Genomic DNA, 13,948 nt, shown 5'->3' on the forward strand with positions numbered 1-13,948 from the left:
GAAGATTCAATTTTTTAAGGCGAAGAGTCAATTTTTTAAGGCGAAGTTTCAATTTTTTAAGGCGATGGGTCGATTTTTTAAGGCGAAATAGATTTTTTTTAACGCGAAATATCCAATTTTAAGGCAAATTGAAGGTACTCGGCGAATTTTGCACTGGGAGAAATTATATTTTTAGTTACTAATTATTTATTATTTATTTATTATTATTTAACGATCAGAATGTAACACAAAAATATTTCAACTCTTTAAAGATATGGTTAATTTCTTGGTAACAATGCGATGCTATTTTTTGGCTAAAGCTTGGAAAACTTGGGATATTCCATTCGCCATTATATTGATGACAACCTGGAAGATCTGGATGATCGATAATAGTCACAAAATTATCAGGAAGATTTGCTTAGCGATTAAACACAGGTGCAGGAATTAACTGTTAACAGCTCTCCAATATAATCCAATTTAATACAACTTCATCTATTTCAGACCAAAGAATTGGAAAACTATATGGCTTTTATACCAAAATGGAATGGAAAAGCTGAGAACCGAAATTGCTAAGAAGGAATTGATGTCGAAAAATCTCGGAAAGATCACATATGGAAGCTCTACGAATGGAGAGTCCTCCACCACAAACAAAACTTAAAAGGCATTTGGACAATCTTGAGATTAATATACCTTTGAACGAATTAAAACTAATCTACTTACAAATATTATGAGTTATAGTTTATTTATGCCACCTCATACACTAAAAAGTGAACTACGCCCACCTTGGCACATAGCTCCTTCTCGATGAAGGGCATCTGGCTAACCGCACTACGGCCATATGCCTCCAATTTGTCATTCGAAAGGTGCTCGACTTTGAAGCTGGTGATGCTGGCATCGATGTCGAACACCTTTTTCATGACCTTCTCCATGGAAGTACAGAACCCTCATAGTAATTGCAGCGTGTTGTAGTTAAAAGCATTGCACATCGTCTCCATCTCGTTTAGCTGGCTCGAATAAGTGGCCCTCTGAAAAGTAGTCGCCAGTATTGCCTCCATTCTAACCGATGTGAAGGGGCCCTTCTCCATGTTGAATTCGCTGACAAGATTGGTGGAATCAAACACCACAGACATTCATTCGGTTGCGGTCCGACACCAGCGCCACAATATTCTTAAGTCGCTTTGATGGCACCTGTTCCATAACCTGGACTATTGTGTCAGTCACCTCGTCAGAATTAGTCAGCTGGAGTATCAAAAAATATTACATTAATATTAACATAATATACATATATATAAATTAAAATATGTAGGTACTTACGAATCTCTTCGCTTCCGTCTTCGAATTTTGGCAGCAGTTGACAGCGTGGATCAACTTTATGTGTCCCGTATTAAGGTTGGTCATCAGCACTACAAAGATCTGCAAATGTATGTGAGACACAATGGGTAGTTTGGATCCAAGGCTCCTTGGATAATGATTGGACTTACCTTATGGACAAAGGGGATGGAGTGCTGCCAAAACTCATCGATGTTGAGACTGTATGGCACCAACTCCTCCATCTCGCAAAATGCACCCGGGTCAAAATAGGCTCCCTCTAAAATTTCTTTAACTTCGACCTTCGTCTGGGCCACGAACTTTGCTTCAACATCCTGCTCCAGATTCCCAAGACCAGGAAGAGAGTCCAAATAATATGTCCTGTTTTTGTAGGAGAAGGACATTTTTTATTCCTTTTTAATTTGTAAATATTTTTGTTTTTTCGTTTCGTTTTTGTTTTTTACATTTCGTTTTTTCGTTTCTTGTTTTTGTTTTTCTTTTTTATTATATTAATTCAATTTGATTTTATTTTATTTTTAAAATTTTTATAAATGTATTTTTATTTATGTATATAAGTAAAAAAAAAAACATCTGGACTTAACTGTTTCGTTTAATTTTTTCTTTCTGTTAAATATTTCTCACGGTGTATAAGGGAGGCGAATTCATGTTGCCATTTTGTACGCCAATGTGTACAAATACATATACATACATGTACATTTACAAAATATTGTAAAAAATATAATAAAAATATCAGAAAATTAATAACAATTAAATAAGAATGGATAATTTTAGTTTTGGAGGTTCAGATATCACAAGAGGACAAGTGTTTCAAGCATTGATACGAATATCATTTGCCTCGCTTGTTACATATTATTCCGTGAAGTGGATGATGAACCAATTGGACCCTACGAGTAAAAATAAGAAAAAAGCAAAATTGCTTGCAGAAGAACAGTTGAAAAGGTAAAATTTTATTAATATACATAGCTAAATATAATTGATTATGACAACTAAATGATCATATATACTAATGAATTCATAGATTAAGTAAAGAAGACGGATTAAAACTAACTACTCAGGAATTCACCGACTATGAATTAATGATTGCATCACACCTAGTCGTTCCAGCTGACATCAAGGTTCAGTGGAACGATATCGCTGGACTAGACTTGATTATTCAGGAGCTTAGGGAGTCTGTTGTCCTGCCTGTTCAACATAAAGATTTGTTCAAGGGTTCTAAACTTTGGCAAGCTCCGAAGGGTGTGTTACTGCATGGTCCTCCCGGCTGCGGAAAAACTTTGATTGCTAAAGCAACTGCTAAGGAAGCCGGCATGAGGTTTATAAATTTAGACGTGGCAATTCTGACCGATAAATGGTATGGCGAATCACAAAAGCTAGCTTCCGCAGTCTTTTCCCTGGCTGCCAAAATTCAACCGTGCATAATTTTTATTGATGAGATTGATTCGTTCCTGCGTGCTCGAAACTCAACTGATCACGAGGCAACAGCTATGATGAAAACTCAGTTTATGATGTTATGGGATGGTTTGAGCACAGATTCCAAGTCGTCGGTCATTGTAATGGGTGCCACCAATCGGCCACAGGACCTGGATAAAGCTATCGTACGCCGAATGCCAGCACAGTTCCACATTGGTCTTCCAACAGAATTGCAGAGAAAAGAAATTTTAAAGTTAATTCTAGACTGTGAGGAAATCAGCGATGACGTTGACCTTAATCGTTTGGCGAAATTAACTAACGGCTATTCCGGATCCGATCTTCGAGAAATGTGCCGTAATGCTTCAGTGCACAGAATGAGACAGTTTATGCGAGTAAACGACAATATATTACAGTCTTCAAATTCGAATGCAAATATTAACAAAAAGGAGATTTCCATTACAATGGATGATCTATTGAGTTCACACATGAAAATACGGGAATCTAAAATGCATACTGGAAACCTATTATTGGATAATAGAATTGAGCTAGATTAAGAAATCAGTTGTCAGTGAAATTGGCTAATTACAGACTTATTGTATGTATATAATAGTCAATAAAAAAACCAAAATTGACCACATATTCAACCTGTACTTCAATTAAACATTTTATATACAAATAATATAACAAACATATTTGTTTTTTAGTTAAACATTGTTTTGATTTTAAAAAAAGGGTATTCCTGTCAAATATATTGTTTTTAGCGGTAAATGGCAAACGTCTTTTGTTTGTGCTAGTGATGATACAACCAGGAAAGACAAACGATAACCACATGTCGGCAAAAAATTAATCGAAAAATCTTAGCTTCATGGCAGACGCAACTTTTTATCACCACTAGTCGCCTACTCTTTTTGTATGAAATTTTGTCTAAATTTTAATAAATAAATTGGTTTTTCGGGCGTCTGAAATTGCAATAATTGCGGATAAGTATTGTCTGCATTGTGTACACATCGCGTATTCGTATTTTGAGTAAGGGGCATCTCAGGATTTATTTAAAGTCATCGTATATATAGATAAAGCGCTCACAATGGCGTCGCACCAGTACCATCAAATTGCAAATTTGCTTGAAAAGGTGTGTGTATGCAAAGGATGTCAATGGAATGGCAATACATTTCGCATATATTTTCAGATGACGTCCACGGACAAGGATTTTCGCTTTATGGCAACTAATGATTTAATGACTGAATTGCAAAAAGACAGCATAATACTAGATGATGAGTCGGAAAAGAAGGTGGTACGAATGGTCTTAAAGTTACTCGAAGACAAAAACGGTGAGGTGCAGAACTTAGCCGTAAAGTGTCTCGGGCCATTGGTCAACAAAGTAAAGGAGAACCAAGTGGAAACTATTGTTGACTCGCTCTGTGGCAATATGATGTCAAATACAGAACAATTAAGAGATATTTCAAGTATTGGATTGAAAACTGTCATTGCTGAGCTACCACAGTCGACAAATTCCCTGGCGCCCAATGTATGTCAGCGTATAACTGGCAAACTTAGTACTGCTATTGAGAAAGTAAGTCAATTGAACGGTGTGGATGGCAAGATTATTTAATTGTTTCTGGTCCATTGCAGGAAGATGTTTCGGTGAAATTAGAGTCTCTTGACATATTATCGGATCTTCTTTCACGTTTTGGCGAGTTCCTAGTACCGTTTCACAGCACCATATTGAAAGCCTTAATGCCACAGCTAGCGTCGCCACGTCAAGCAGTTCGTAAACGTACTATTGTCGGTTTGTCATTTCTACTGATCCAAGCAAATAGCAATGCTTACAATGGAGTAATCGATCATCTATTAGAAGGCCTTGAGAATCCGCCGAATCCAGGTGCCATTCGCACTTACATTCAATGTTTGGCTTCAATATGGTAAGATTTAACAAAGACATATTCGATAAAAGTTTGACTAAGACTTTTTTCTAGTCGACAGGCTGGCCATCGTCTATGCAGTCATATTGATCGCGCCATGCACTTGCTTCGGCAATACAGTCAACGAGATGACGATGAATTGCGTGAGTTTTGCCTTCAAGCTTGCGAGGCATTTGTAATGCGCTGTCCAGAAGCCATCAATTCACACATTCCTATGGTATGTTACTGAATTACGATCCCCACTTTTAAAATTATTAATTATCCTATCTTTATTTTATATAGATTCTCGAGCTTTGTTTGAAATATGTTACATATGACCCTAATTACAACTATGAGGCCGATGACGGTGACACTGGCATTGCTATGGATACCGAAGAGGATGAATATGTTGACAGCGAGGAGTACAGCGATGATGACGATATGAGCTGGAAGGTTCGACGGGCTGCAGCCAAGTGTTTAGAAGTTTTAATAGCTACTCGTCCGGAACTTATTGAAGATTTTTATCGCAATTTGAGCCCTGCGTTGATAGCGCGCTTTAAAGAGCGCGAAGAGAATGTTAAATCAGATATTTTCCATGCATATGTTGCATTGCTAAAAAATACTCGTCCCACCGATGAGATTGCTCATGATCCTGACTCCATGGAACAAGTTTCTGGTCCAACGTCATTGTTAATCGAACAATTGCCGCAAATTATCAAAGCTATTCAGCCGCTAATGCGTGAAAAGTCAATGAAAACCCGTCAAGATTGCTTTCTGCTATTGCGCGAGTTGTTAAACTCTCTACCTGGAGCCTTGGGTCCACATTTAGAAAGCATTGTTCCCGGCATAAGCTATTCGTTAAACGACAAAAGCTCAACTAGCAACATGAAAATTGAATCCTTGGGATTTCTATACTCCTTGCTTCAAGGCCATCAGCCACAAGTTTTCCATTCGCATATACCATTGCTAGTGCCGTTGGTTGTAACATCGGTGTTTGATCCATTTTATAAAATTGCTACTGAAGCTTTAATGGTGCTGCAACAGTTGGTGAAAGTCATTCGTCCCCTGGGCAATGATGCTGGAAAATCAAATGGCGATTTTGATGTTTCACCTTTTGTCAGCCAAGTTTATTCATGCACATTGCAGAAACTGAAAGTGACTGATGTTGATCAGGAAGTTAAGGAGCGAGCTATAGCATGTATGGGTCAAATAATTGCCAATATGGGAGACACTCTAAAAAGCGAATTGGCTGTTTGTTTGCCCATCTTTATGGAACGGCTAAAGAACGAAGTGACCCGCCTGAGTAGCGTGAAAGCATTGACAATGATTGCAGCCTCTCCTCTGCGGATTGATTTGACTCCCATTCTCCATGATGTGTTGCCCACACTAGGCACTTTCTTGCGCAAGAATCATAGGGCTCTAAAACTTCACTCACTGGATCTGATTAACAAAATAGTTATCAACTATTCGTGCAGCTTTGACTCAAATCTATTGCAAACTGCTATTGTTGAGATACCGCCACTTATATCAGACTCCGACCTTCATGTAGCACAGTATTCACTTACTTTGCTCAGTACAACAGCACGAATGCAGCCACAAGCTTTAGTTGGCATTCATGAACAGTTTTTGCCATCTGTTCTCCTTTTGGTCAGATCTCCTTTATTGCAGGTAAGAGATTTGAATATTCGACCATTAAGCTGGTTTTAATTATTTCCATTTTAAAAACAGGGTTCCGCTTTAAATTGCACTTTAGAGCTATTCCAAGCCCTGGTGCAGACACAGCTGTCAGGCTTGGATTATCAATCCCTTGTTTCCAAGTTAATGGAGCCAGTTTTAATTGGCAGTGATACATCATCAACACGACCATCGGAACAAATACAGTTGCATAAGCAAGCCTATCACTCATCGGCCAAGTGCATTGCGGCCCTTACCCAACAATGTCCTCAGGTGGCCACGCCATTGGCTACCAAATTGATAACCGACCTTCAAAAGCGCAACGATACACAAGTTATATTTTGTCTCCTCACAATTGGTGAAATCGGCCGACACTTTGATCTGAGCTCTATACAAGTTTTACCGCAAACCATAATTGAATGCTTTGGTGCCACCTCTGAAGATGTAAAGGCAGCTGCTTCTCATGCTCTGGGCGCCGTATCAGTTGGTAGCCTACAAACTTATTTGCCACTCATTTTAAAAGAAATTGAAGCACAGCCAAAGCGGCAGTATCTGCTGCTTCATTCGTTAAAAGAAGTAATTTCATCCTTATCGACAACTCCGGCTGGATTAGCACAGCTATTGCCGTCGGTGCCATCGATATGGACACAGCTTTTCAAGCATTGCGAGTGTTCGGAAGAGGGCTCGCGTAATGTTGTTGCCGAATGCCTCGGCAAGCTGGTACTTGTAAATCCTGAGGAGTTATTGCCGCAGCTTCAGCAAGCTCTGCGCTCTGAGAGCGCCACCATGCGCACAGTCGTTGTATCATCGGTGAAATTTACAATTTCGGATCAACCGCAACCAATTGATGTGCTTCTGAAGCAAAACATTGGAGAATTCCTGTTTGCCCTGCGTGATCCAGATCCACCCGTACGGCGTGTTGCTCTCGTAGCTTTCAATTCGGCTGTGCACAATAAGCCAAGCTTAGTGCGCGATTTGCTACCAACTTTATTGCCATGGTTATACTCCGAAACGAAGGTAAAGAGCGAACTTATACGTGAAGTGGAGATGGGTCCGTTTAAACACACTGTGGACGATGGTCTCGATATACGCAAAGCAGCTTTTGAATGCATGTATACGCTGCTTGAGCAAGGTTTAGATCGTGTCGATGTTATGCAGTTCCTGGATCATGTTCAAGCTGGTCTTTGCGATCACTATGACATTAAGATGTTGACGTATCTAATGACGGCACGTTTGGCAGTCCTATGTCCCGATAAAGTTTTACTAAGTATATATACCCATATAATTTGATTCATGAATATGTATTATTAACATTATCAATTGTTTATCCATTTGCCAGGACTGGATCAATTCGTTCAACAATTGCGCGATACATGCACACACAAGGTGAAGGCAAATTCTGTGAAACAAGAATATGAAAAACAAGATGAATTGAAACGTTCTGCCCTTCGCGCTGTTTCTGCCCTTTCGAAAATACCAAAAGCTAGTAGGTGTCGGTAAACTTAATTTAATTAATGTGGATAATAATTCTTTTCCATATTTTATAGACAAAAATCAACAACTGATCGATTTTCTCAAGTCAATAAAGGAAACTCCAGAATTGTTTAAGATCTATGATTATGTCCAAAAGGATTCGATCACTGGTAGCTCAGATATCATTGCCATGGACCAGAGCTAAAACAGCAAAAATCAGAATTCGTTTTAATTTAATAAAACTTAAAATTGCTTTGAATAATGTATTAAGAAAATATGTGCATGTATCTTCTTTCCGATAATCTTTACGTTTTTCAAATAAGCAATAAATGAAGTCCCTTCATTTGATTAAAATGCATTTAAACAAAGAAATATATATGTATACATATATATATATATATATATATAACATATTGAATATATATCTATTGTATGTCATTACAATAGGGCTGTTCATAATAAAGGTTTTTTCTTTTGAAACGTGCGTAACAGTTTAAAATGGAATCATTTGTATTTCAGTGAACAGATTAAGTGACAAATTTAAAAGTTTCTACCAATGTTAGTAAAGTAAATGGTGATCCTTCAATCCATGCTAAGATTTATTGTTTTACAGGAATTATATGCTTTGATGTTTTCATTTACAAGTACATAGATTAGATGATTTGATTTCACATTTTTTTTTTGTTTTTTTAGGCTAAAGTAACCGGAATTTCTTAAACTTTATGCTTGAATTTGGTTATCGATGAAATTGTCAAGCTGTCTGCTTTGATCTTTTCTTCTCAGACTCATCGTCAGAAGTGGTGGTTTTTGTTGAACTAATGCCGCCATCTGAACTAGGTCCGCTGTCCGAAACAGTCTCTGGCGGATGCTCAAGTACATGATCGATGATACCCAGTGTTCTTGCCTCCTCCGGAGTCATAAAGTGATCACGTTCCATACGCTGACACATCTCTTCATATGAATTTTTGGCATGCTTCACATAAATTGCAGTAAGCTGGCGTTTAATTTTAATTATCTCCTCTGCATGAATGAGTATGTCAGTCGCTTGACCCTTAAACAGGAAAGCCCGAAATTAAAAATTTTTACACTTTTTGGGTAATCGTTAGGTACCTGAGCGCCACCAGATGGCTGATGTATCATGATGCGTGCATTTGGTAATGAGTAACGCATGCCTGGTGCTCCAGCGGCCAATAAAAGGGATCCCATCGAGCATGCCTGTCCTACACACCATGTGGCAATGGGAGGTTTAACATACTGCATCGTGTCGTAGATGGCCAGGCCAGCCGTAACAACTCCTCCCGGCGAATTGATGTACAAATGAATGGGTTTGTTGACGTTCTCAGACTGCAGAAAGAGCAATTGCGCCACTACAGTAGAGCTGATGTCGTCCGTGATATTCCCCATCAGACAAATGATTCGCTCCTTTAATAGGCGGGAGAATATGTCATAGGCGCGTTCACCTCTCCCGGTTTGTTCGACTACCATAGGAATGAGATTTATTCCGCGAACAGAGTTTGCTCGAGAGAAACATTGTACCTGTAATTACATAGAAATGAGAAAATTTGTACATTACATTACTGTGTTGCAACTTACGGATGATTTGTGGAACAAGCTAGTCAGGACGTTCCTCAACATGATTCCTGTTTTGACTTTTTGGCGTTTTGTCCAAGTCCAAACTGATTCGCAGTATTACGCAAAACAGCTGTTTTTGTGAGTCTGAGACTAGACAGAGTCGATAATCATAGCCGGGTCAAATGAAAAGCAACATCGATAAGTAATTTTGTTGCTAGAGTTGACAAGTGCTGCTGTGGAATTGTGATGTGAGAAAATAATTTGGGGTATTCCAGTCAATTCTCTTAATTTGCTTTTCTTATGACAGTAGCATTTAGCATTTAAGGGTAAATTTTGTTAATATTTCTATACGAATTTGGGTAGTTGATTTATGCATTAAATATGTATATTTATTAGCTTGTGTATTCATTTGCTTACTTTACAAATGCCATTTATATTAATATCGTTAAAATTAGAAAATTAACTCGTAGGGATGCAAAGGTGTGATAATAATTTTCAAAGATTATTAGGATAACATATTATTTAACGTCTCAATCCATTCCCATTGGGGCTCCAACTAAACTAAAGAAATAAATGTTTACCAACATGAGGAAACTTGAATCTTGGAGATGAAGGGGTGACTCGTATCTTGTACTCGCTTGCTTGCTATTTCAGTACGTCTTTGCCTGTCGAACCGCAAGGTTTGTTTTTATTTTGACTAACGCGGGCTTTATGCCAAGTCAACGTTTGAGAAAACGGAAGCGAGTGTGAACTGACGTACATGAAGACCTACGAAGGCTTATATATATATTTATATATGTATATATTGACATTGTACTGAAAGTACATTATTCGCCATACAACGGTAAATGCAAAAAATAGTTGTGTGGGAAATAATTGACTTAGCCATACTGATAAAGTTTATGATGTTGGTTGGATAAATAAAATTACACATACATATACATACATATGTGTAAATGTATGTGGAAGTGATTTTCACAGACGGGGACAACAGTTGCATGTATTATTTATGGATTTAAAGTGTGTATACTTCAATTACCTGTTGCGCTTGGGACATTTTTTAATTATCGATTTAACATCTTGATGTATGTGTACCTAAGAGGTAAATCTGCAAAACGAAAGACTTAGGAAACGAACTGTTGCATTTATATGTATAGATGTACATAGATGCATATGTTTGTATTAGTGTGTGCTTACATACTTGCATATGTATGTATGTATACGCAGTCTTCTGGGTGGACACATAATTAAAGAGACGTGGCAACAGGTCCATTGAAAACCGGGCCAGGGGTGGAAATACATTGACACAATGATCACACACATACATACATACTAATATGTACATATATACATATATGTACATTTAAACAAATCGAGTGCTTAGGAAGAGTTTAGTGAGAAAAAGATTTCGCAAGCATTGATATAATAACTAAATTTTGATATTTTAATTTCACAATATTGACACTTGTGTCCTGTAAGAAAAATTTAATTTTTGTCTGTTTTATTATATTCAGTGTTCTTCCATATTGGTAAAAAAAGCACTTTTAGTAATGAAGCTTTAAATTTTGAACTACAATTGAAAAATTAACAATAAGCCCAATTAATGATGGTCTACCCTGAGGAGCCCTTCTGGGTTTTACCAAATAACTTCTACGAAGATCGTGATTACCGAGGTAAAATGTGGAATATCAATTTATTATTATATTTCATCATACTTATTTTTAACTCATCCTATTTAGTTAATGTTGTGGAAGCCTTACAAGAATTCTGGCAAATGAAACAGTCGAGGGGAGCTGAACTTAAGAACGGAGCTCTTGTTATTTATGAATCGATACCCTCAAATAGTCCACCGTATGTGTGTTTTGTAACATTGCCAGGCGGAAGTTGTTTTGGAAGTTTTCAGGTATGGAAAAAGTATGGAAAATTAAATTTTTAAATTGATTCATAATTAATATTACTCATATCAGAATTGCCCAACAAAAGCAGAAGCACGACGAAGCTCAGCTAAAATTGCATTAATGAACTCAGTATTTAATGAACATCCATCTCGCCGAATAAGCGATGAGTTTATTGAAAAAGCTGTGCAGGATGCTCAAACTTCATTTAAAGGAACGCCACAAAACAGTGAAGGTCAAGAGTCTGGCATTGCAGCATTCAGGTACAAATGGATCAGCACTACAAAGATTCGTTATAATTTGTTGTATCTTATTTAGATTTATGCTGGAAGCCAATAAGGGCAGAACAATGCTGGAATTTCAAGAATTGATGACCGTATTTCAACTACTGCACTGGAATGGATCATTGAAGGCAATGCGAGAGCGTCAGTGCTCTAGACAAGAAGTAGTGGCCCATTATTCGAATCGTAGTTTGGATGATGAAATGCGTGCTCAAATGGCATTGGATTGGATAGCTCGCGAACACGAGAATCCCGGAGTCCTGCGGAGGGAGTTACTTTTGGCAGAACGGGAGCTTGACTCTTCCCGAATGGCTGGTCGAGAATTGCGTTTTCCCAAGGAAAAGAAAGACATATTAATCATAGCTCATAACCAATTAGGTGGTAGTAATTTGGGCACCACATCCATCGACAATTGATTAACAAGGCATTCTATACTGGAAACAAATAATTATTTTATTTTTTTTTTAATCATGTGAATTTTATGACAAGACATATTAACCCTCATTAGACCAATGAGTCTCACCGTTTATCTATTGGCAAACCATATGATCTCGAAGTTCTATTCGATCCAAGCTAAAACAGAAAAAGAACAATTATGACCCTTTTAGACATTGTCTGTGCTTTCTTAATTTAAAAAAAAAAAACGTAATACCAATATATTCGTTTTCAGACATGCGCTTAAAAGTGCATAAAACAGTGGAAATTGTGATTTTACTGCATTTACAAATTTATTTTGCAACTTAACTTAAATAGAATAATTGGAATATTTATGTATCAAAATTGCCAGAGCGCAAAGCGTCTTGATAAGAGGCAAATATCATTTAGATAAATTATTTCATTAAAATTATTAAAAAACGGTCTAATAAGGCGAAAACAAATTATTATTGGAATAAAAAATTGGAAAATTTTCGTACTAATTTTTGATGTTTTATGATTTTCTCTACGCTCTCTACTAGATGCTTTATTGTTTAAACTCTTATATTTGTTTGTGGTTTGCAAAACATTGTACATGTACAAGAGATGAAAGAAATTATAATTATAAGACGAAATTATGCTTCTTGATTGAAATTGAAATTTTTGGAACATTTTTTTTATTTATTTAGTCATCATTATTTGATTTAAGCTTCTTTTTTGGAATAAATTCCTTATGATTACTCTGTGACTTGGTTGCTTTTCGATGAGCATTAAATTTTCCTTCTATTGTCTTTACATGATCTTGCTGTAATGTCCATTCCAGTAAGGATGAAGTAGTGTTTAGGCTTGTCGGATCATCTGATTCCGAATATTCTGGAACTTCAACGCCCAATCTTTTGCACACCTTGGACAGGATATCATCAGTGTAGGAAGATATAATGAGATTTGCTTTCTTATCCTAGAAAAAATGCGTAAATCTGTCTTAATTTTAATTTACCATCTCATTTGTTATCTACTATCTTACATGTTTTGTTGGCTGTAAATTACATATAACAAGTTTGCCATCATTTTTAAGGTTCTTAAGCGGCAAATTTCCGCTTGGCACAATTTGCAAAGTTGTTCCCAGAGTTATGTTTAAATCGGCCATTCTAAACGAAACGAACATCATATATAAGAAAATGCAAACAAGTTTGGAGAATATGACTTACGTTGAGTGCATAATTGCCAAATCTAAATCACGCTCGGGCAAATCGTGCTCCCAATCTAAAACATTATCATGCATAAATCCAGAGCGACAACTTCTACTGCCTACTTCGGATGCTCTGCAGGTGAGTCCCTCTAAAGGCTTTTGACCCACAGTTTCCACGGCCCCTTTGCGTACGAACTGTCGCCGACATTTTTTACATTGCTCGATGAATATATTACCGTGTAGCTCCGACAAGTTATTTCTTGACAACCCTGACTTTAAATGAAGGCCATCAATATTTTGGCTAACTATATATTGCACGAATCCCCGTTCCACAAGAGCCTTTAGTGCCATGTGTGTCCTTGTTGGTTTAGCTTCATTAAATGATGTATTGAAAAGCGGTTTCTCTCCCTTCTCTTCCAAAGTCCAAACTCCTTTAGGTCCTCTGAAGTCTGGTATGCCAGCCGATGTACTGATTCCGGCGCCGGTGTGCACTACGACATGGGAGGACTCTTTAACAAGATGGGCTAATTCTTTGCATTTAGTTTCTACAGTTTCTTTATCGTCGAAATTCTGAAAGAAAAGCAAATGTATTAAAAACTTATTTTATTAGATTTTCAAGCTGTTTACCTCGGGAACTCCAAGAATTCCCTTATTTTCATATGGAGAGAGGCCATCCGCATAGTTGCAACTCATAGTTTCGTCCTTTTTGTATATATATCGGAAATAAACATTTGTTTGTTTACACTAGATATGTGCAACAGTTCGACTAACGGCGGCAATAAATCGATATCAAACATACAATATATTGGCGGCATTGGAATTTTTAATACAAGT

The 13,948-nt window shown here is 37.2% G+C and overlaps 5 protein-coding genes across 5 annotated transcripts; 3 read left to right on the forward strand and 2 right to left on the reverse strand.

The window, feature by feature from the left end:
* The first annotated feature begins 1,958 nt into the window (after nt 1-1,958).
* Nucleotides 1,959-3,427, forward strand: nmd (no mitochondrial derivative). The gene is made up of 2 exons (XM_068294433.1): nt 1,959-2,247; nt 2,327-3,427. The coding sequence occupies exons 1-2, from the start codon at nt 2,066-2,068 to the stop codon at nt 3,270-3,272; spliced, it is 1,128 nt and encodes a 375-aa protein (XP_068150534.1). The 5' UTR covers nt 1,959-2,065; the 3' UTR covers nt 3,273-3,427.
* Nucleotides 3,428-3,579: 152 nt separating this feature from the next.
* On the forward strand, nt 3,580-8,038 carry Cand1 (Cullin-associated and neddylation-dissociated 1). The gene is made up of 8 exons (XM_068294432.1): nt 3,580-3,847; nt 3,905-4,288; nt 4,348-4,637; nt 4,692-4,854; nt 4,920-6,284; nt 6,345-7,557; nt 7,630-7,776; nt 7,838-8,038. Exons 1-8 carry the CDS (start codon nt 3,803-3,805, stop codon nt 7,966-7,968), a joined length of 3,738 nt encoding a protein of 1,245 aa, XP_068150533.1. The 5' UTR covers nt 3,580-3,802; the 3' UTR covers nt 7,969-8,038.
* A 288-nt stretch (nt 8,039-8,326) lies between these two features.
* ClpP (Caseinolytic protease proteolytic subunit) lies at nt 8,327-9,542 on the reverse strand. The gene is made up of 3 exons (XM_068294841.1): nt 9,357-9,542; nt 8,874-9,299; nt 8,327-8,814 (listed from the first exon to the last, which is right to left on the reverse strand). Exons 1-3 carry the CDS (start codon nt 9,396-9,398, stop codon nt 8,515-8,517), a joined length of 768 nt encoding a protein of 255 aa, XP_068150942.1. The 5' UTR covers nt 9,399-9,542; the 3' UTR covers nt 8,327-8,514.
* A 465-nt stretch (nt 9,543-10,007) lies between these two features.
* Nucleotides 10,008-12,428, forward strand: lft (lowfat). The gene is made up of 5 exons (XM_068295146.1): nt 10,008-10,179; nt 10,850-11,008; nt 11,075-11,238; nt 11,303-11,493; nt 11,549-12,428. Exons 2-5 carry the CDS (start codon nt 10,939-10,941, stop codon nt 11,925-11,927), a joined length of 804 nt encoding a protein of 267 aa, XP_068151247.1. The 5' UTR covers nt 10,008-10,179; nt 10,850-10,938; the 3' UTR covers nt 11,928-12,428.
* Nucleotides 12,429-12,579: 151 nt separating this feature from the next.
* Sirt6 (sirtuin 6) lies at nt 12,580-13,881 on the reverse strand. Its single transcript, XM_068295145.1, has 4 exons — nt 13,742-13,881; nt 13,134-13,684; nt 12,950-13,073; nt 12,580-12,883 (listed from the first exon to the last, which is right to left on the reverse strand). The coding sequence occupies exons 1-4, from the start codon at nt 13,805-13,807 to the stop codon at nt 12,611-12,613; spliced, it is 1,014 nt and encodes a 337-aa protein (XP_068151246.1). The 5' UTR covers nt 13,808-13,881; the 3' UTR covers nt 12,580-12,610.
* Nucleotides 13,882-13,948: the final 67 nt, after the last annotated feature.

This window comes from Drosophila tropicalis, unplaced genomic scaffold (genome assembly GCF_018151085.1).
Source record: "Drosophila tropicalis isolate 14030-0801.00 unplaced genomic scaffold, ASM1815108v1 contig_845, whole genome shotgun sequence".
NCBI lineage: Eukaryota > Metazoa > Arthropoda > Insecta > Diptera > Drosophilidae > Drosophila > Drosophila tropicalis.